Here is a 22,968-nt window from a genome sequence, read left to right on the forward strand (position 1 = left end):
CCAAGAAAACTTCTGACTCCTTTAACAGAACTTGGTGGATGAAGCTTCTCAATAGTCTCCAACTTAGCTCTATCCACCTCTAGGCATATACTTGACACTTTATGCCCAAGCACAATTCCTTCTTGAACCATAAACTGACATTTCTCCCAATTGAGCACTCAGTTAGTTTCTTCACATATTTGCAACACTCGGGCCAAATTCATCAAGCATGAATCAAAAGAATCACGAAGTACAGAAAATCATTTATGAAAACCTCTATTCCTTGCTCTACCATGTTTGGAAATATAGCCATCATACATCTCTGAAAAGTAGATGGTGCATTACAGAAGCTAAATGACACCCTTCTGAAAGCAAAAGTTCCAAAGGGGCATATAAAGTAGTCTTTTCTTGATCTTCTGGTGCTATAGCAATTTGATGGCATCCAGAATACCCATCCAAGAAATAATAGAACTCCCTGCCTCCCAATCTGTCAAGCATCTAATCAATAAATGGTAAAGGAAAATGATCTTTCCTTGTGGCTTTGTTTAATTTTCTGTAATCCATGCACACCCTCCATCCCGTGACTGTTCTGGTAGGAATAAACTCATTATTTTCATTAGCCACAACTGTGATTCCACCCTTCTTAGGCACATACTGAACCAGACTAACCCATGAACTGTCTGAGATAGGGTACATGATTTCTGCATCTAGCCACTTGATGATCTCCTTCTTCACCACTTTTTTCATAATAGGTTTCAACCTCCTTTGATGCTCAATAATCGGCTCATGATCATCCTCCATTGCGATCTTGTGCATACAAAATGAAGGACTTATACCTCGAATATCAGCAATCTTCCACGCAATAGCTTTTTTATATTCCTTCAAGACTCGAAGCAACTTATCTTCTTGTTTATTTGAAAGAGTGGAAGATATAATTACTAGCAAAGTAGAGTTTTCTCCAAGAAATGCATACTTGAGATGTGCTGGTAGTTGTTTAAGATCTAATTCAGGAGGGTCTTCAATAGAAGGCTTAGGTGCCTTAGACTTCTCGGGCATCTTAAAAGACTCAAACTTTTGAATATGTCTTCTATATGTAGGCAATGCATCAAGTTCATTAATATATTCATCAATCTCTTCACTACTTTCATCACCTGCTTCTTGTAAAGATAAATCTAAAGCATCCATAGTATGATGCTTCATCATGTGCATATCATCATCACCTGTAATATCTTTCAAAGAAAAACAACTTTCCTCATCATTAGAAAACTTCATGGCCGAAAAACATTGAATGTCACCTGTTCATTCTACACACGCATAGTCAATTCTCCTTTCTAAACATCAATGAAAGTCCTTCCCGTTGCTAAAAATGATCTACCAAGAAGTAATGGAATTTATGAATCCTCTTCCATATCAAGCACAATGAAATCAGCGGGAAAGATGAATTTATCCACTTTTACAAGAACATCTTCAAAAATACCTCTTGGATATGCCGAAGACCTATCTGCCAATTGTAATCTCACCGATGTAGGCTTCACTTCACCAACTCCCAACTTTGTAAAAATTAAAAGTGGCATCAAATTCACACTAGCCCCCAAATCACATAAAGCTTTGCCAAAATATTGTGTCCCAATAGTACAAGTGAAACTTCCCGTGTACTATAAGTTTTGGTGCCTATCCACTGATAAAGATTCAAGCTTTTTATTTAAAGCATCAAATTAAGAAACCATCTGAGCCGAGAAAGATGTCAAAGGACAAACTTCATGCACACCTACTACTTTTATTGAACTTGTTCTATCATAAGCCCTGAAATTATTTGAAGTGATATTCTCCAAAATCTCAAAAGCATCCTCATGATATTAGTTGATCAATGAACCTCTAGCTCCTCCATCAACTTGAGTAGCACACTGAATAGTCAAACCATTATAGAATATACAAATTTTTTGTTGATCAGATAGTCCATGATGTGGGAACTTTCGCAAAAGGTCTTTAAACCTCTCATAAGCTTCATAAAGAGACTCCATGTCAGACTATTGAAAATTCTGAATTTTCTTGATCAATCTTTCAGTCTTTGCTGGAAAAAAGTACTTGTTTAGAAATTTTTCAAAAAGTTGATTCCATGTAGTAATAGAATTATTTGGCAAAGAATCAAGCCACTCTCGTGCTCTCCCATCCAAAGAACGACTAAATAACCTCAATCTGATAGCTTTTTCAGAAACACCATTCACCTTGAAATTATCAACAATCTCAAGAAAATTCCTCAAGTGAGCATTAGGATCTTCAGCTGAAATCCCATTGAACCTGTTGTCCCTAATAGCCTGCATTGTTGCTGAATCAACATGCAAGTTATTTGCTGCAATAGCTGGCCTTGCAATAGTAGAGTGAATGCCGTCGAATGAATGCATGATGTATTCTTTAACCCGACGCCTTCCAACATTATGATCTGGGGGATTATTTGCATTTTCAGCCATTATGGATGACTGATTCCTAGATTCTTTAGCTTTCTTTCTATTCCTTCTTGCAGCTTTCTCAATCTCCAAATCAAGTGGAAGAAGTGAATATGAACCAATTTATGCATACAATGTTAAACTCCTACAAAATAAAGTAAAATAACATAAACTAACTTGATCTTACAATACTAAACAATGTATTAATATTAACAAATAAATACTTAAAAGTAGTCCCCGGCAGCGGCGCCAAAAACTTGTTAGCAATTTTACAACTCAAATGCAAGTGCACATGTCGTAACAAGTAGTATAAATAATTCGTTCCCACAGAGACTAATTTTTAAGCTGTTAATTACGAAACACCATTCTTTTTCTAATTCAAGTCAAAACAAAATATAAATTGTTTACCACTAGTGAATAAACTAACACAAATAAGTTTCAATATTAAATAATCCAGGCACATAACTTTATCTTGAGTTCTTCAATAAACTACTCATATATCTTTATTTTAGTGTTCCAATTATTAGTCTAAGGCATCTAACTAATCACGAGGACCTTCCGAATCTTAATTGATCCTAATTCATTGACTAGTTCCCATATTCGTACGAAGAATTTAAGTTTGTGAACAACATTGACTATAGCCTTAAATTGACTACCAAGGGTGTTCAAATATATTCCTATCTTAAACATAAATTAACACATATGCCAATCCTTAGTTATAGTGATTAAGTCTCAATTTAGATTTTCTCTTCCAAGTCAACCTAAATTACCAATTCAAGTCCAAGGTTGATCATTCCTTGAAAAGCATTACATACAAATCACTATAAACAATTGTAATAAACACCATAATAGAGAATGAAAGAGTAATTTATAGGAAATCACAAGAATCCATTACAGGCCTAGAAGAAGAATTAGTTCAACATCACAACAAAGAGAGATATACAAAACGAATACATGGTATCAAGGTTACAATGAAGAAAAGTAAGAGATAGAATATAAAACTTTAGATTTTGATCTTGCTCCACAAATTCCCTCTTGAATGCTTCACTGTGTTCTTCTTCGTGCTTTTTCTCTTTTTTTATAACTTCTCTCCCCCTCAGTCACGTACATGTCAAATGTTTTTGAATCTATTCCTAACCTGAATTAACTTCCGAACATCTAAATATTATAGTATTTTAATTATTTTGTAACAATACAATAAGTATCCTACATAAAGGATAATTCTTAAATTAGAAATCTGGACTGGCTGCTTCTGGCCTTTTTCTGATAAGTTTTGAATGTCAATAAAATCTGAGACCATACTTGAATTAAAGGTCTTCTCGTAAGATTTCCAACGGCACCTGAATCGCCACATTTCGACATCGGGAGCTCCGGTTATAGCTAAAATAATGAAGACAACGCAAGCTGTCCCGAAAATTCGAAATTTGCTATAATTTACTTCAAATTTTTTAATTTCAACAACAATCCATCTATAATAAAAATTCCCTTTTTTCTACAATAAAACATGAAAACTAATTAAATAAAAATCCAATTACATGCTAAATCGACTAAAAATATAGAGAAAACATGATCATAAATATCATACATCACATATTTCAGTTAATTCCTAATTAAATCAAATTTATTTTGATTTATCAAGAATTAATCTGCTGCAACATGTTAGCTGAGTTCTTGCGTTTAAGATGAAGATTTTAACATACCAATTTGACTTACAAGTCTAGTGAAGGTTGCTTAATCCAATGGTTTATTAAAAATGTTATATAACTATTTTTCTGTTGGCAAAAAAATTAGCTAAATAGTACCATTAGCACCACGTCTCTAATAAAATGGTATCTTACATCAATGTACTTAGTTATAGAATTATTAACTGGATTAACAATAATAGATATTGTACTAGTATTGTTATACATGATTGGAATCTTTTGTAACACTAGGTCATAATCCATTATTTGATTTCTAATCCAAAGCACTTGAGCACAACTTCCAGCAGCTATATACTCAGCTTCAGCTATGGAAGTTGACATAAATTGCTATTTATTACTATACCATGGTACAAGTCTTTAACCAAAGAATTCACAGCTTCCACTTGTACTTTTTTAGTCTACCCTACATCCAACAAAATCTGCATATGTATATCCAACAGCTTCAAAACTAGTTCCCTTAGGATACCACAATTCCAAGTTTGATGTTCCCTTCAAATATCTGAAAATCCTCTTGAGAACCATTAGATGTGATTCTTTAGGATTTTCTTGAAATATAGTTAATAGACATGTAGCAAACATGATGTATGGTCTACTTGCAGTCAAGTAAAGTAAAGATCCAATCATTCCCCTATAGCTTGAGATGTCTACACTTTTTCCTTTCTTATCTTCATCCAATTTGATAGCTATAAACATAGGGGTAGATGCAAGTGAGCAATCCACCATTCCAAATTTCTTTAGAAGATCTTTGACATAGTTTGATTGATGAAAATTTCATCACTTCTTTATCTAACTTGAAGGCCAAAAAAGTAACTCAGTTCTCCCACCATGCTCATCTCATATTCACTTTAGAAGAGTTTTGAGAATCTTTGACAGAACTTTTCATTAGTAGAACCATAAATGATATCATCCACATAGATTTGAACTAGAATGATGTCATCACAATGTTGCTTGAAGAATAAAATTTTATCAAATATGCCTCTAGTGAATCCATGTCTGAGTAGAAATTCTAATAGAGTGGCATACCATGATCTTGGTGCTTACTTTAATCCATAGAGTGCCTTCAAAAGTTTGTAAACAAAATCTGGAAATTCTGGATCTTCAAAGCCAGAAGGCTGTTGCACATCGACTTCTTCTTCTAGTTCACCATTAAGGAATGCACTTTTCACATTCATTTGATACACCTTGAAGTTGGAATGTGTAGCAAATGTAAGGAAAATTCTTATTGCTTTAAGTCTTGCAACTGAAGCAAAAGTTACATCATAATCAATTCCTTCTTCTTGTGAGTAGCCCTTGGCCAGCAATCTTGCTTTGTTTCTTGTCACAATACCATTTTCATCCATTATTTTCTTGTACACCCATTTTGTTTCCATAATGCTTCTATTTCTTGGTGCAGGAACCAATTCCCAAACTTTATTTCTTTCAAATTGATTTAGCTCTTATTGTATAGTAGTTATAAAATCAAGGAAAATTAGAGCTTCTTCAGTTTTTTAGGCTCAATTTAAGACAAAAAGATGCATGCAAACATTCATTTACAGTGGCACTTCTAGTTCTCACTCCAACATCGGGATCACCAATTATAGTGTCTTTTGTGTGACTTTTATCCCATTTTCTGGTGTGATGATTTTGATGATTAGAATTATCCTCATTTTCTTCATTGTTGGCATGACTTGCAGAACTATCATATCTTTTTCCCCATGAGTTTGTGCCATCAAATATAGGTTAGCTTCTTTCTTGAGATGAATTCTCATTGTCATAATTTACTGGTTCACTTGTCTCTTCCTCCATTCTATTGCATGAATTATCTTCTGCTTCATCTTCAGAATCACTGTCAAGGTTGAGATTATCAAATCTTAAAGTTTCAGCTTCATTTTTATCAAGGCATTCAAAGCCTGGATACTTGTCTTCATCAAATGTCACATCTGTGCTTTTCATCATTTTCTTGTGCTCTAGCACATAAACTTTGTAGGCAGGCATTTCCAAAGAATATCCAAGAAAGATAGCGTCAAATACTCTGAATTCAAATTTCCCAACATACTCAGAGTTATCCTTTAGCACAAAGCATTTGCTTCCAAACACATGAAGATGATTAAAAATAGGCTTTCTTTTTGACATGATTGAGTAAGGTGACTTTCCAATGTTTTTGTTCAGTAAATATCTATTATGTGTGTAACATGTTGTGTTAACAGCTTCTTCCTAAATACTGGATGAGAACTTGGCATCCTGTAGCATTTTCCTTGCAGCTTCAACTAGAGTTCTATTTTTCCTTTCAAGCATACCATTTTGTTGAGGTGTCCTTACATCATACAATTCTTGAATAATGCCTTTATCTTTACAGAATTCACCCAGTATTGTATTTCTGAATACTGTACCATTGTCACTCCTCAATCTTTTGACAGAATTTTGGTCTTTAGCCTGCTTCTCAATTTTCTTTATATGTTCAATGATACTGTGTGGAGTTTCATCTTTTGAATACATAAATTCCACCCAAGTGTATCTTGAGTAGTCATCCACCATCATCAATGCATACTTCTTTTTAGATATGGATATGACATTTACAGAGGCAAACAAATCCATATGGATAAGCTGTAGTAGAGTACTAAAGGTATTCACAGTTTTGATTTTGTGACTAGACCTTTTTATTTTGCCTTTTTGACAAGCTTCACAAACTTCATTTTGAGAAAATTCCAAAGCTGGCATATCTCTCACCAATTCTCTTTTTACTAAATAATAATTGGTTTTTAGTTTAAGAGAGAGAGCTTCTGTAGCGACTGAGAAATTCACGACGTGATTAAGTGAATAAAGAATATTATGTGTTGTAATTATAAAGTGCGATTATGTGAATTACGTGTTATTGTGTTTAGTAGAAAAGTTTAATAGAATATTATATATTCCAAGTGGCGTGTCAATTGGTATAAAGGATTGATTGTGGAAGCGTGGCAGAAAACGCTCAGTGTCGGGCCTTCAAACAAGACGCGACCCGTTACGCGAAAAAGGGAAATAATAATAAAAATGAAATTTTGTGATGCGTGAATATATGAGTTTTTCTGTCTATATGCATGACTACGTGATCTGGATGATTTTGAATGATTTTATGGAATTGATTTGATTTAATTAAGGTATATTGAACCTTTATTCATTTTTATAAAATTATTTGAGTATGATCGAGACGTGAATTTTGTTTTATTATCTTCAAAATAGTACCAGAGACTTTAAAAAAATGATAAATGGATTTATTTGGTGATCGTTGTATTTTAAAATGATTTTATTAAACTATAATTCTATTTTGAGCGCAATCTTGTAAAATCCGTAATAAATCAACCGTTCGCTCAAAAATTATTTTAAAAATATGGATGAAAAGCTAATTTCAAGATCTTTATTCTAAAAGTGATATTCGTGGCATGTTTATCTTTTTGATTCAAAAATATATTAATCAAATTCATTTTTGATTAAGGATAAAAGGAAAATAAGAATTTAGATTCTTTTTTTTAAATTACCACTTGCCCTTGCATGCATTTCCACTCATAACATGAGAGAAGGTTAGATATGTCATTTCCTACCCCACTATCTCCATTCAACTTAACTAAATGACCATATTATCCTTGCATACATTTTGTGCTAATAATGAGAGAAGGGTACAAGGGTAATTTCTCTTTTTCACCAACTTGTAAGTATAAAAGGTGAGAAGTTTGGTCATTTCCATTTTTATTCTATCTCTTCCCTTTCTCTTTCTCTATTTTCTCTCTTCTCTCTCCGAGCTCTTCCTCTTGATTCTCTCTCTCTCTCACGTACACTCTTCCTTTATCTCTCTTACATGCAACAACAAAAACTAGTCCAAATTCAAAGATCTTGTCATCTATAGGCCTCATTTTCGATCTTCTACTCTTACACCATTTGCATGTAAGTGTTTGAGTAATTTTATAGTTCCATCTCTTTGGTTGTGTTCAAGAAATGTAATTTTTTTGATATATGATCATAAGAGATTCTAAAGTGATTTTATGGTTTAAAACTCAAAGAGGAGACCCGTTATGGTCACTCTTAGGTTCAACCACCACCGGTTGTGATCAAATGAGAGCCGGTGGATCGTAAAAATGTGATTCGCTAAGTGTTTTAGTATGATCTTGTTATAATATGAATTGCATGTCATTAATTTGAGTTCATTTGGTTATAATCAATTGCTAAGGTTCGAATTTTCTTGAAAAAAAATATGTAGAAAAAATGGTTTTTGATGTGTGATAGCATGAATATATCATTAAGTGGTTGCATGTGAATTTGGTTGTTCTATGAGGGTGTTTGGATTTGAATTTTTGTAATTTAAAAAGGGGGTTTTGATTTTTATTTAATTTTACAAAAGATTTTGGCTTGAGGATTACTTTTGATTTCAGTTTTCTGTGAAAATGATTTAAAGGAATGAGTTTTGGCTTGAATTAAAGTGTGTGAATAGTTCTTGTATTTGCATGTTATTATTTGATTCTTAGATTGTGTTTTGAAAAGGCTGAATGATTCATGGTTTTTTAAAAGGAATTAATTCAAGTTGATTGATTTGATAGAGAGAGGGTCTTGCATGTTGATTTATTTGATCTATTGTGTTTTGTGCTAGAGCCGAATGATTTAAGGTTGTAAAAGTAATTGAATTGATCATAGGGTTTCACTAGAGGGATGCATGTAAAGTTATAAAGAATTATTTGGTCTACTTGAATGGTTTTGGTTCGAATTATGTGAAGTAAAAGGAAAGATTGAATCGTCATGATATAATATTATATAATTGTGGTTATAACTCAAGTATGGAGTTTGGATACAAGGACTATATGGTATGTGTTGTAATTGTGTCACAAGTTGTGATTCGATGCTTGTTTGGTTAAGGTATACGAGTATATAGAATGATCGTGCTTTGTGAATATAATCGAGTATATATGCTCTTAGGGTATTGCGATAATGAGAAATTATTAAATGTTCTGGGAATGTCGAGTGAGAATCTAATTAGGGTTTGATTGTTGGATTGTAGATTCGGAGCGTGAAGGCATTCAGGCTAGGAAAGGGAAAGGTGTACTAGGTGGCAGTAGTTCAACCCTTGTAAAACAGGAAAGCGAATTCAGAAAAGTAACACTGCTTACCTATATAAATTGTGTATATAGAGGATATTATTCATGCCATGATAGAGTATTGAACTTTTATAGCACTTGTAAACCTGTTATTGATTCTTGAACCTTGATATTGAATTCTTGTACCATACCTGTTATTGGTTCTTTGAAATACCCTGTTATTGTAATCGTAATAATTTGATATACTTATTGTCCAAACCCTTGTAGTAACCCTGTTGATTCATATTCTAATTACCTACTGATTCCTTTGGATACCCTGAATGCTCGTGATCCTTATAAGAACCTTTATCAAATCCCATGTGTACTGTTGGTTAATCTTTCTTTTGTATACCTTATTCTGTAATGATCCTTAGAACTGTTTTGATTCCCTATATTGTATACCCCGTTTATCTTTTGATCAAGGTCCTTGGTATTGATCTTTAATTACCTTTAATAAGATCACTTTCTTTAAATTCTTGAATTGAACTTAAGAATGATTTTCGACTTGAAAGAGTCTGAATGATTTCATATTCTTGGTAATGATAAAATGAACTTAGTAAAACCTTTCTTTTCCAACACAAGGTTTTCCAAATGAATTCCTGATGAATTGGATTGAGACGTAAGAGACTAGTGGGACTAGTCTAGTCATATAAGAGGCTAGCGAGGCTAGTCTAGTTTAAGGCTGAAATTATGCCATAGGTACCCTAAAGACCAGATGGAGGTCGGTACGAGCTGATCACCCGTATTATTTATGAAAGTAAAAGTAGTCCAATCAAGGGTTCCATATCATTTAATAAAGAGAAATTGAATACCTTTATTCATCAAATGCTTCTTTGAAAATGAAATGGTTTAAAATGATTTGTGATGAGTTGATTGATATATTGTTTAGTATACAGCTTTGAGAACCCTGATTCCATTCTGATATTGTTATCAATCATATAATTGATCTCCAGAGTTGAATATATTCTTACTTTCCTGGTTAGAGATCCTTTGAGATCTAAATGTTGATTTGTGATGAATGTCGGCTTTCACCCTATCTTGAACTTTGATTCCTGAAAGTCCAAAGCCTTTCTTCTTAACCTTTCCTTTGCCAAAAAAACAGAAACCTGCCACCTACAGAAGTAAAGTAGAATGCCATAAAAGCAGTAATGGTATATTATTGTTATTGTATCATAGAACTGTCATATAGTTACTTGCTGAGTTTTATACTCATATGTTTTGCTTTGTTCTAACCATGGTAGTTAAGCAAGAGGATGGCCAGACTTAGGCGCACTGCTCGTAAGAGCATACCTGGTGGTCCCTACCGTGTTGTAGACTTCCAGATTCCAGAGCAGGTAGTACAAGGTGTATTTATGAGCAAGCGCTTAGTGGATGGTTGTAATGATACAATGGGTTATCTGTCGGTTCCAAGTCGGAATCGATTGTGTAAATTAAATATTATTTTGGGTTGTAATTTATATATTATGGTTGGTAGTTGTAATCTTGTCTCAAACTTAATCCTGTTAGATCATGTTAGTAGTTAATCGGGGCTTATGCTTATTTATTGTTAGTTTAATGTTGTGTGGGTCCTCATTTCCTAACCCCGAGATTGATGGCGTCACAGCTTCTTGTGCCAAAGTTTTCTTTGTTCACTAGATGCTTTGGTATATAATAAACATATTCTTTCCTTGTTTGCTGAGTTCATGTCTGCAACAAACAAGCTTCCCTTCCTTACTCCTTTCAGAGCAACTTCACCAGTCTTTTTGCTTGTGATTGAGCAATCTTCTTTGTCAAAAATAACCTTAAAACCTTTGTCTGTAAATTGACTGACACTTAGAAGACTCACTTTAAGACCTTCAACCAGCGCTACATCTTCAATGATAACATTTCCATGAATCAAACTTCCATATCCCATTATGAATCCCTTGATATTGTCTCCAAAGGGCCAACCATCTCCTCAAATTGTGATAGCAGGGCTTTATCACCTGTCATGTATCTGGAGCATCCACTGTCAATGATCCACATGACTTTATTCTTTTTTTCCGGCACACGATGAGGTTTAAGTGTGTTTAGCTACCCAAGTAGTGTTGGAAACTTTCTACTTCAAAAGAAGTAGAACTTGGACATTCAAAAGAAACAACATTCTTAGTTTGATTAACATCTTCTTCTTTGATCACATATCTAAGGTTAACTTCTTTTAGATCCTTTCTCAACTTATGACAGTTGTTTATAACTTTCATGTTGCATGGAATACAATCAAACTTGTCACAGAAAGAGTAAGGATCATTTGTTTGTGCCTCATTATATTTGCAAGCTCCATAATTTGGCTCACTAACAACCTTCGTATTATATGGATAGATTCTTCGCGTTAAACAAAGTGAGACTACAGTATTATCTATTTGTAAGCAAGTATTTGATATATTATAATACTTCATGAATAATTATTTAAATTAAATTTCTTAAAATTAATTATTTAAATAATATCATAATTATGTTTAAAGTGAAAAATAAAATATATTAATATTTACGACACTGGCATATTATGTGTATGATTAATAATATATGTGATTATATTATATAGTGATATAAACATGTACATGTGAATGAGTAAACTCGAGTTCAATTTCTACTAACAAATTTTATTTTTATAAATATTAAACATAGGGACAACTTAGTCGTTACAAATTATAAATAAAACATTTCACAAATTTTATACTAATGTTTGTGTGTTATATAGAGAAAAATTCAATTTTCTAAACTTAACTAACGAATAATCTAATAAATATGTGTGAAGTGAAAAATAAAGTGTCTTACTATTTCTACACTCATATTTTATGTGTTTTTATTAAAAATACATATGACAATATGGTGTAATGGTATGAATATCTTTATTTGAACGTATAGACCCGAGTTCGATTTCATTCAACAACAATTTTTTTAAATAAATATCAAATATATGGGCAAATTAGACATTTCAATTCATGAATAAAATATCTCACTAATTTTATACCCATGTTGGTGTATTATATAGATAAAGGATGGTTACGATGCTCATATCATGTTTAATACATAAGTTTTTTTATAATTTTTTTAATATTTAATTCGTAAATGTTTATATTAGAACTAAATATTAGTATAATATGTTAGGCCCTTAATCAACTGTAGAGGGGGGAGAATACAGTTAATACAATCAATTCGACAAAGCTTCAACAGAATCAACAATTTTTATATTAACTGATAAAAACTTATTACAAACATACTCTCTTGAAAGGATGAACAAATATCCTTGAGAGCTGCTAGGTTATGCGAAAGATATAACAATATCGCAATGCTTATAGCATGAACCTAATCTGTGCTTTATCACAACTACATAATGTATAAGGAATCCCATATTATCAATAACAAGGAAACCTATACAATGCTTCTGAGATAAAGTCCGTCACCACCTTGAGTTCCTGTTTCCTTTTCCTTCTCGAAGATCAACTGATGTGACAAATACTGATTTTATTATCCGTTGACATCATCATCCGTCGATATCCTTATCCGTCGATATCATCATCCATTGATGTCATAATCATCCGCTGATGTAAGTTCTGATATGAACTTCTGATAGTTTCTGCTTGATATCATCAATTGCTCATAACAATCTCCCCCAACTTGTTCATTATGGAAATATGGACAACTTCCAATTGATGATGTAAATGTTGGGATTCATGACACAAACGCAGCAGAAAAATCAAAAATAAATATAAAAAACGAAACCCCAAACGCGGATCCATGCGAAACAAGACATTTAGTTCGGAGATTAGATGTTTACCTTAATAAAGATTTCCTTTTGATTGTGATGAATGTATAGATCTTGATGAACCAACACAGCAGCCCTCCTTTCGAAGATTCGCTCTCCAAGGTATCCACACGAACGCCCGATCGTCCAACGATCACCGGAGCCGGTACTAGACGATTTGGTTGCCTCTTTTCTCTCTCTTTCTCTAGCCTCTCTAAGATGTAGGGCTGCTAGGGTTTTCTCAAAAAAATGTGATATTTCAACTAAACCCTAAAAAATATACATCTTAATGTATATATATGGAGAGAGAGGATTTGGGCCTAACCCTAATAATAATGGGCTTCTAAAAGGACCCATTATGATTTTAGCTTTATATTATTATTAAATTTGAATTCTAATATATATACAATTAATCAAGTCCCACTTAATTAATTTAATAACTAAATTCAAATTAATAATAATAAAATATTTAAATTCATAATTTAAATAACACTTCATTTTAAACGTTCTTTGTGTGGGACCCTTTAGGTTTTTATTACGTTGGAAATAATTTTATTTATTAATAATAAAATTATAAACAATGAGTGTCATCTAGTAATACATCATTGCTCCCCAAGTAATATTAATAATTGGTGATTCAATTAAACCTTTCGTGAATAATGTACAATGTAGTATAATCCCTTTAGCCTTATATTAAATATCAAACTCGAGGCATGCATTGTGTAATCCTCTGTTAACGTTTAATCCTTCTTTCCTTGATTAATGAGTAAACTATTAAACAAAGCACTATTTGAGCACATCCATAAATTTTATAGTCTTACTCAATCAAGAGGCCAATAATATCACTCCTTTAATAAAGGAGGGCTAAATCCCTTCTAGATCATTCATATTTCTTATACGATTCATAATATACCAAATTTCTACTTTTATTATTACCCGATCAAGGATAACTTTTAATAGTATCAAAGTATATTAATTCTCGTATAGAAATATAATGATTTCAGGTCTAAGGACTAATACTTCATTATCACTGTGAGATTAACTTATGACACTTTAAACATGTAGTATCTCACAACGGGTCAATCTAGCACCATGTATTTAATACATGTTCATGTGTTTTGACTTTAGTATCACCATAGCTATGATCAATGAGATGTGATCATCAGTCAACAAACACACTAGTCTCAACGTATTTATTATCATCCCTTAACAATAATACTTGACTAGGAACCTTTAGGAATATCAATACTATTCTCATAATCTCATTTCTAAGTCACGTACTTAGAGATATAGATTTACATATCATATTTCAAGGACATTTAGTAATCTAACATTTTATTGCAGAAAATAAAGATATAATAAATTACTAAAGAATAATCCATAGAATCATAATTAATAATCCAAATGTTTCATACTATAAACATAATAGTATTGTCTCTAGGGCACAAACACTAACAATCTCCCACTTGCACTAGAGCCAATCACCCATGTATCTAATACCCATGGAACTAGTATGACCTTCGTGCTTTTGCTACGACAAAGCCTTAGTCAGTGGGTCTGCAACATTATCATCAGTATGCACTTTACATATATGTATATCTCCTCTTTCGTTAATCTCTCGAAGAAGCTGATATCTCCTAAGTATATGCTTTTCTCAAGAATGGGACCTTGGTTCTTTAGCTGCGTGATGGCTTCATTATTATCACAATAAAGATCAACTGGATCTGTGATCGATGGAACCACACCAAGTCCCGTTATGAATTTCTGTATCCAAACAGCCTCCTTGGCTGCTTCACTGGCAGCAATATACTCAGCTTCCATTGTAGAATCATCTACTGTCTCTTGCTTTGAACTCTTCCAGCTTACAGCACCTCTATTATACAAAACCTGACTGAGATACTGAATCGTCTCTGTCTGTCTGGAAGCTGGCATCAGTGTAACCCTTTACAATCAGCTTCTCATTTCCTCCATACACCAATAATGAATCTTTAGTCCTCTTCAAGTACTTAAGAATATTCTTGACAGCTGTCCAGTGACCCTCACCTGGATTAGACTGGTATCTTCTTGTCATGCTCAAGGCATACGAAACATAAGGACGAGTACATATTATCACATACATTATAAATCCAATTGCCGAAGCATATGGAACTTTGCTCATACGGCCCTTATCATCTAATAATTTAGGGTAGTTGTCTTTTGAGATCAATATCCCATGAGACATTGGGACATATCCTCTTTTTGCCTCTTACATCCCAAAATGATGCAATACTTTATCAATGTATGTACTCTGACTTAGGCGGATTAATTTCCTTGATCTATCTCTATAGATCTTGATCCCTAATATATAGGTGGCATCGCCTAAGTCCTTCATCGAGAAACTATTTCCAACCAAGTCTTAACAGCCTGTAGAGAAGGTATGTCATTCCCTATTAGTAATATGTCATCTACATATAGTACTAGGAATGCCACATGGCTCCCACTAACCTTATTGTAAACACATGGTTCATCTTCATTTTAAATAAAGCCAAATTCTTTGACTGTTTCATCAAATAACGATTCCATCTCCTTGAGGCTTGCTTCAATCCATAAATAGATCGAAACAACTTATAGACCATCTTAGCAAACTTGGGATTGACAAAACCCTCAGGTTGTATCATGTGTACATCCTCTTAAAGGCTCCCATTTAAGAAAGCGGTTTTGACATCCATTTTCTAAATCTCATAGTCGTAGTAAGCAGCTATTGCTAGCAAAATCCTGATGGACTTGACCATAGCAACTAGTGAAAAGGTCTCATTATAGTCTATACCATGAATCTGTTTGAAACTTTTTTCCACTAGTCGCGCTTTATAGGTCTGTACTTTACCATCCATGTCAGTTTTCTTCTTGAAAACCCACTTGCACCCTATAGGTTTTACCCCTTCAGGTGGATCAACTAAAGTCCATACTTTATTTTGATACATGGATTCCATTTCGGATTTTATGGCCTCTAGCCATCTCTCGGAGTCTGGACTATTCATAGCTTCTTGGTAGGTAAGAGGCTCATCATTATCTATGAGCATTACATCATCATCTTGAGTCGAGAGAAATCCATAATATCTCTTCGGCTCATAAGGAGCCCTACTAGATCTACGAACAACCTGTGTTTCCGGAGCAGGGACATCTTGATGTACTTCCTGCCCATTTTCCAACTCTGGTTCAAAGTTAATTTGTATAACTTGATCTTCATCGAGATCTATAGTCCTCCCACTAGTTTTCTTGGAAAGTAACTCTCTTTCAAGAAATACAACAGTTCGAGCAACAAATACTTTGTTCTCGGTAGGATTATAGAAACTATACCCTTTAGTTTCTTTAAGATATCCCACAAAATAACATTTATCCGATTTTGGTCCCATCTTGTCAAACACCAAGCGTTTCACAAATGCTTCGCATCCCCATACTTTCATAAAAGACATGATGTGACGTTTCTCAGTCCATATATCATATGGAGTCTTTTGAACCGATTTAGTTGGAACTCGGTTTAGTGTATATGCAGCCATTTTCTAGAGCATAACCCCAGAAACTTATTGGAAGATCTACTAGACTCATCATCGATCGCACCATGTCCAACAAGGTACGATTTCTCCTCTCGGAAACTCCATTCCATTGAGGCGTTCCAGGAGGAGTAAGTTGTGATACAATACCACACTCCTTCAAGAAACCTTTCAACTCGAGACTTAAGTATTCTCCTTCATGATCTGATCGTAGAACTTTTATACTTTCCCCTGTTTGCTTTTCCACTTTGGCCTTGTATTGTTTGAACTTTTCAAAAGAATCAGACTTGTTTTTCAAAAGATATACATATCCATATCTACTGAAATCGTCAGTAAATGTAATGAAGTAGTAAAAACCACCTATTGCCATTGTACGCATTGGACCACATACATCACTATGTATAAGTCCTAATCGTTCGGTGATCCTTTCACATTGTCCGGTAAAAGGAGCTTTAGCCATTTTTCCAATGAGATAGGATTTGCATTCTTCGTATGATTCAAAATCAAACTTATCCAAGTAACCATCTTTATGTAATTTGGAAATGTGTTTCTCATTTATGTGACCTAAACGACAATGCCAAAGTTATGTTTGATTTGAGTCTTTCATCTTAATACATTTATTAACATTATTTATGTTATAGACAGGAGTATCTAAATCAAGAACATATAAACCATTAAACAAACGTGCAACCCCATAGGTAACATTATTGAATGAAAGGGAACAACTATTATTCTGAATCAAAAATGAAAAACCTTTCTTGTCCAAACAAGAAACCGAAATAATATTTCTGCAAATCGCAGGCATGTAAAAACAGTTATCTAGTTCTAAAATAAGCCCAGTGGACAACGATAAATGATAAGTCCCTACAGCTAAAGCAGCAACCTTTGCTCCATTGCGTAGGTTGACTTCTCCCTTCTCCAATGTCCTACTTCCCTGCAATTCCTGCACATTTATACAAATGTGAGAACCACATCTAGTATCTAATACCCAAGATGTAGAAGTAGACAAATTGACTTCTATAACATAAATACCTGAAACAGAAGCAGCAACAACAACCTTCTTCTTCTTCAGATCCTCTAAATAAGCATGACAGTTCCTCTTCCTATGACCTGGTTTCTTGCAATAGTGACAATCACCAACCTTTGGAACCCCACCTTTAGGCTTCAAAGCCTTGGTCGGATCAGGTTTCAGATTGACATTAGATTTAGATCCCATCTTCCTCTTGCCTTTCCATTTACCCTTTCCTTTGGCCTTCCCCATATTCACCATCAACATGGGAGTAGGGGATGCCTTCTGAACGTTGGTCTCAGCAGTTATCCACATAGCCAACAATTCGGTGGGGTTCTTATCTATCTCATTCATATTGTAATTCATCACAAATTGAGAATAACTGATGTTTAAAGATTGCAAAATTAGGTCAATCTAGTGCTCCAGAGCAATCGGGGCACCCAACTTGGCAAGGTACTCAATATACCCTATCATTCTTAGAACATGCGGTCCAACCGGATCATGTTCTCCCTGCTTACATACATGCAACAATTTGAAAGTATCAAACCTCTCCTGATGAGCCTGTCTTTCAAACATACGTTTAAGGTGCTCAATCATATCATAAGAATCCATATTCTCATGTTATTTATGAAGTTCAGCACTCATGGTCGCTAATATGAGACATTGAACATCCGTGTCATCATCGATATGTTTCTTATAAACATTATGTTGAGCATGGGATGCTCCTTCAGGGAGAGGTGCAGGGCGAGGGATATCTATGACATAGAGCTTGCGCTCTTGTTAGAGGACAATCCTCAAGTTCCTCTTCCAGTCAAGGAAGTTTGTTCCTGTCAACTTGTCCTTCTCAAGGACTGATCGCACAAAGAAGTTGTTGAATTGATTGCCATTTAATATCTACAATGTTTAAAATGCATAAGATAAATTAGTCTACAAATGATTATTAAATTATGTTCAAGTGATTATTTATATATATTCAAAATATATATCTCCCACTATTTTATCAAATTAATAGCCCTAACTATTAATTCGAAAATAATATCTTCTATATACTTTCTATTGAGCCAAAATCCAAATTTCACAACATTTTAGTTCAACTTTGGCTTTACTCCTAAAACATGATTCAATATGGTAGAAAATATTTGCCAATTATATCAACTATATAAATCTTGGATAGTTTAGTGAAACAATATTTATTCTTATTTATCCACTAAATCGCACCAAACTCTATGCCTCTAAATTCACAATCCTATTATGGTAACTTAGTTAAGTCAAACCCAAAGGTCTAAAAAGTATCATATACTACAACACGTCGTCCCACGATAGATTGGAGTACTTCGCTCTGGAGAACCCACTCCTTATTGATCTAGGGGTTAACGCGTTGGACATATTGGAAGGCATCTGAACAACTTAATCTAAATATTAGGGTTTTGTTAGTAATATAACGATCATGATCCCATCATAAAGAGATTCCCAATTTTTCCTTGAGTAAATACTTCAAATCAATACTCATCAATCATTTGATTTCCAGGTAGTGGAGGAGTTGTGACGGCCTCAACCCCGGGGTCAGGAGTTGATGTCATCAATAACAACATTAAAAACACAATATAATCCAACTCAACATTATTATATATACACAACCCCTTTTTCCAAGATCTTTTCCAGATTTAAGTATGACTTAGGTTACAACCATTACAAAACCAACTTACTAAAGATAATTCAACCAATCCTATCTTTGTTCATCAACTCAACAAACCCACTTTGGTCCAACACAACTACCTCAGAGGTGCTTGACACGAAAGGAACTGGAACCCTGCCCTGACTACCACGGGAGAATCTCCTAGGTATCTGCAATACATATATAAAACATTTCGCAAGGGTGAACAATGAATTGCTCAGCAGTACCACTATATGAGTAATAATCAAAAACAACTTATGGTAAACAATTATAGGAACAGAAATCATAGCTTGCTAGAAAACAAGTAAAACATGTATGAACTGGATATCAAAACTAGCATGCTCTGTAAAACCAAATCATCAGTTGTGTGCTGTGCATAAATACCAAATTTAAATTTTAGCATGCTTCTTTCATTTTTAAATCTTCCGTCCCATGGAAGGACCCATAAAACCATTTATCCCGTTACGGGGACCCAAAATCATTTGTTCCGTTATGGGAACCATAAAACTTGTCCCATCACAGGACATATAAAGCTTGTTCCTCTCCGGGAACCTCAAAATCACTTGCTCAGATATAAAAGTATTGGATGATCCCTGGTGAGACAGCTGATCAGGCTATCTCCATAGGATAACTCTAGCCTGGCTATCCTATAAAAACTTGTTCCGGAACTCAGAGACTAGCTAGGTCCCTGTTACGTTGGGCTGGTGGTTATAACACGGACACTGACACGGACGCTGAGGCTTTAACATCTAACCACTAGATTACCCTGGATTCAACTTCAACACTCAAGTCCTTCGATTAGAACCTTACTGAGCTCGTCGACTATCCACTAGGCTATCCAACACCAACTCTTGGGCTTTCCAACTAGCACCGGAAACGGACCGGAAAGAAACAGAACCGCGGCGATTGAAACAACAGGGAACCGGGAAGGAGAGAAAAAGAGAGAGAGGTGATGAGATTGGGAGATGGATGAGATATTAAAAGAAATTGAGAGAGATTGAAAGATCAGAGAGCAAGAGAGATCGAAGAGGGAGACAAAGAAGGCTGAGTATATTACCCATTATCAACAATTCTATACATCTGCTGGCTTCCCCATTTCACACCATGTGTCCAATTAAACGGACACATGTCCCTTTTCCTACCACACGACTGAATTTCGACCCAAATCTCGTATTTAACCGAACAACTTACAAATAAGCTTAATTCTAAAAATTACCAATTAAATTCTAAAATTATCGGAATAATTAAAAATTTAATAAAATAAAATTTTCATAATTTTTGAATCATTTTTGAAACGCGCATCATGCCCACAATTCATAGTTAAAGAACCGGGCTGCATTTAAAACAAATTCACAAAATCATAAAAATAATTTTAAAATATTATAAATATCCCCAGAACTTAATAAAAACATAAATTTCATAATTTTAGAATAATTTCTGAAACACAATTTATACCCGCTTTTATCAATTAAACGAAACAATGTGCGGGTGAAATTAATCCCAAAAATTCCTAAAATAATTTTAAAATTCCCGGAATATTCCCAAACTCAAATAAATACGAGTTTCATAATTTTTAAAGAATTTTGGAATTAAATACGGATTTAACAAATAATTACAGTCAGAAAATCATACATGGCTAAATAATTGAGGAAATGTTGATTTCTCAATTTTAAAAACTCCTAAAAATAATTAATAAAATTATGAAGCCATAAAAATGATTTCAGGGATAACCCAAGTATTTATGGGAATAAATCCCGAATAAAATCACATTTAAATACAAAAGTGACCCAACACATCTTCACAACGAATTATACAATTAATACACGGACACCACAATCACACATATTTAATTAAAATATTAACAAAAATGATATCCAGTTGACAGAACCCACAGACTTATTTTATTTATGCAATTATTTAATAATTACACATTTAAACAATATAAAAATATACGAGTCGTTATAATCTTCCCCCCTTAAAAAGATTCTGTCCTCAGAATCTTATTTTTAACCAAACAAGTGAGGATATTTGTCAAGCATATCTGACTCTAACTCCCAAGTAGACTCTTCTATTCGAGGATTCATTTAAAGTATACTCACTATAGATATAAATTTATTCCTAAGGTCTCGCTCATAATGACCTAGGTTCTGAGTCGATCATTCCATGCAGAACAATTTGGATGAAAGCCCATTGGCTCCTACTCAACGACTTAGTTCGAATTAAGAACATATCGCTTTAACAATGACATGCAGATCACATTATAAATGTCTGCAACTGTAATGACAATGTTAACTGATGAGCACTTCATCTATCTTCCTCGATACCTTCAACGGTTTCATATATTTAGGGCTGAACTCACCCTTTCTAACTAAACCTAACCAATTCCTTTCAAGGTGAAATTTTGTCAATACCCATGATCCTACTTTTATATCCATACTCTTTCGATGCAAATCCGTCTTCTTTCATTGTCCATCCCAAGCTGCGTCAACTCTTTTTCGAGTCAACACCACTACGTCCTCGGTGTGCTGAATTTACTCAGGATCGAACAACATTTCTACTCCCACTTTCTCTCAATATAGGGGAACTCACACTTATGCTCACACAGGGCTTCACAAGGTAGCATTCCCTACTAACATGATAATTATTAATATAGAAGACTCACTCAATGGTAGGTGGTTACCACAGTTTCTTCTTAGATTCAAACTATATACTCTCAACATATCTTATATTGCCTGAATCGTCCTTTCACTTTGACCCTTCACCTACGAATGACAGGTGGTGCTCATTTTCAATTTAGTTTCCAACATTCGAACACCTCTTGCTTCTCACCATCAGTTAAGACTGGAAAGTAATTTCATATCTTCACTTCTTCTCACCTTCAGATATTTGCACTTCACATTCCACCTTTTCCCTATTCCTTTATCAACTCCTTAGCGATTTTAATCACATTCAGTCCTTTCCTTCTATACAGGGAATCTATTACTATACCGGCCTTGCTTAAATGTTCGTTAATGGAATAATCAGAATCATTTGCTACTCTCATCCAAAATTCATACGTAAAACTTAATATATAGTTGTTTTTCTTCTAATCTTCGTAGGGAAATCCTTGGGTGTTTCACATGGACGTCCTTGGTCTTTGAATAACTGAGGATGTTATCAATAAATACAATCATGCTTATCCAAGCACTCCTTATACACCATGTTTCTTGACTGATACACTTGTTAATCCAAATGACATTACCAAAAATTGTGATGGCCATATTTCATTTTAATTGCAGTCTTCGATACGTTCTCAGGCTGGATCTTGAATCATTTCCCGAGAAATAACACACTCCTTGAATTAAGTCACCTAAATAATCAATTCTTAATAGGGTTACTTATTTCTATTCGTCGTTTTGTTAAACTCCTGGTACTCATTACATACTCTCATAATTTAATCCTACTTTTTAGCAACATCTCTGGTGTAAATCAAGGGACTATATCTGGTATGCTCATTTTCCTTACTAATATCTTTTACTTTTATCGAACTAATTATTTCGCCCCACTGGCCTTCAAAGAAATTCCAAAAAAATTATATATTACTCAACCTCCTTCAACTTAAGTGTTTTCTTCTTCGTATCTTTACACAAGGTGGATCTAGTCTATCTCCTTAGCTTATTAACTCCTTCCTTCACACGATTGGAAGAGCTTCTTATCTTGCTCCTTCCTTTAGCAACTCACCCTACTACTGGCTTCCATACACTTTACTATTCGCTTCTCCTGAATTAATCTTTGCCTTATGAAAAGA

General features: G+C 34.0%; 1 protein-coding gene across 1 annotated transcript; it reads right to left on the reverse strand.

The window, feature by feature from the left end:
* Window positions 1-2,006: 2,006 nt before the first annotated feature.
* LOC141714628 (uncharacterized) lies at window positions 2,007-2,447 on the reverse strand. The gene has a single exon (XM_074518135.1). It carries the CDS (start codon window positions 2,445-2,447, stop codon window positions 2,007-2,009), a length of 441 nt encoding a protein of 146 aa, XP_074374236.1.
* Window positions 2,448-22,968: the final 20,521 nt, after the last annotated feature.

The sequence above is a fragment of the Apium graveolens genome, chromosome 3, assembly GCF_009905375.1.
Source record: "Apium graveolens cultivar Ventura chromosome 3, ASM990537v1, whole genome shotgun sequence".
Classification (NCBI taxonomy): domain Eukaryota; kingdom Viridiplantae; phylum Streptophyta; class Magnoliopsida; order Apiales; family Apiaceae; genus Apium; species Apium graveolens.

Excerpts from the sequence above, each read along its gene's own strand:
- LOC141714628 (XM_074518135.1), bottom strand. The coding sequence starts at position 2,447 with ATGGCTGAAAATGCAAATAATCCCCCAGATCATAATGTTGGAAGGCGT.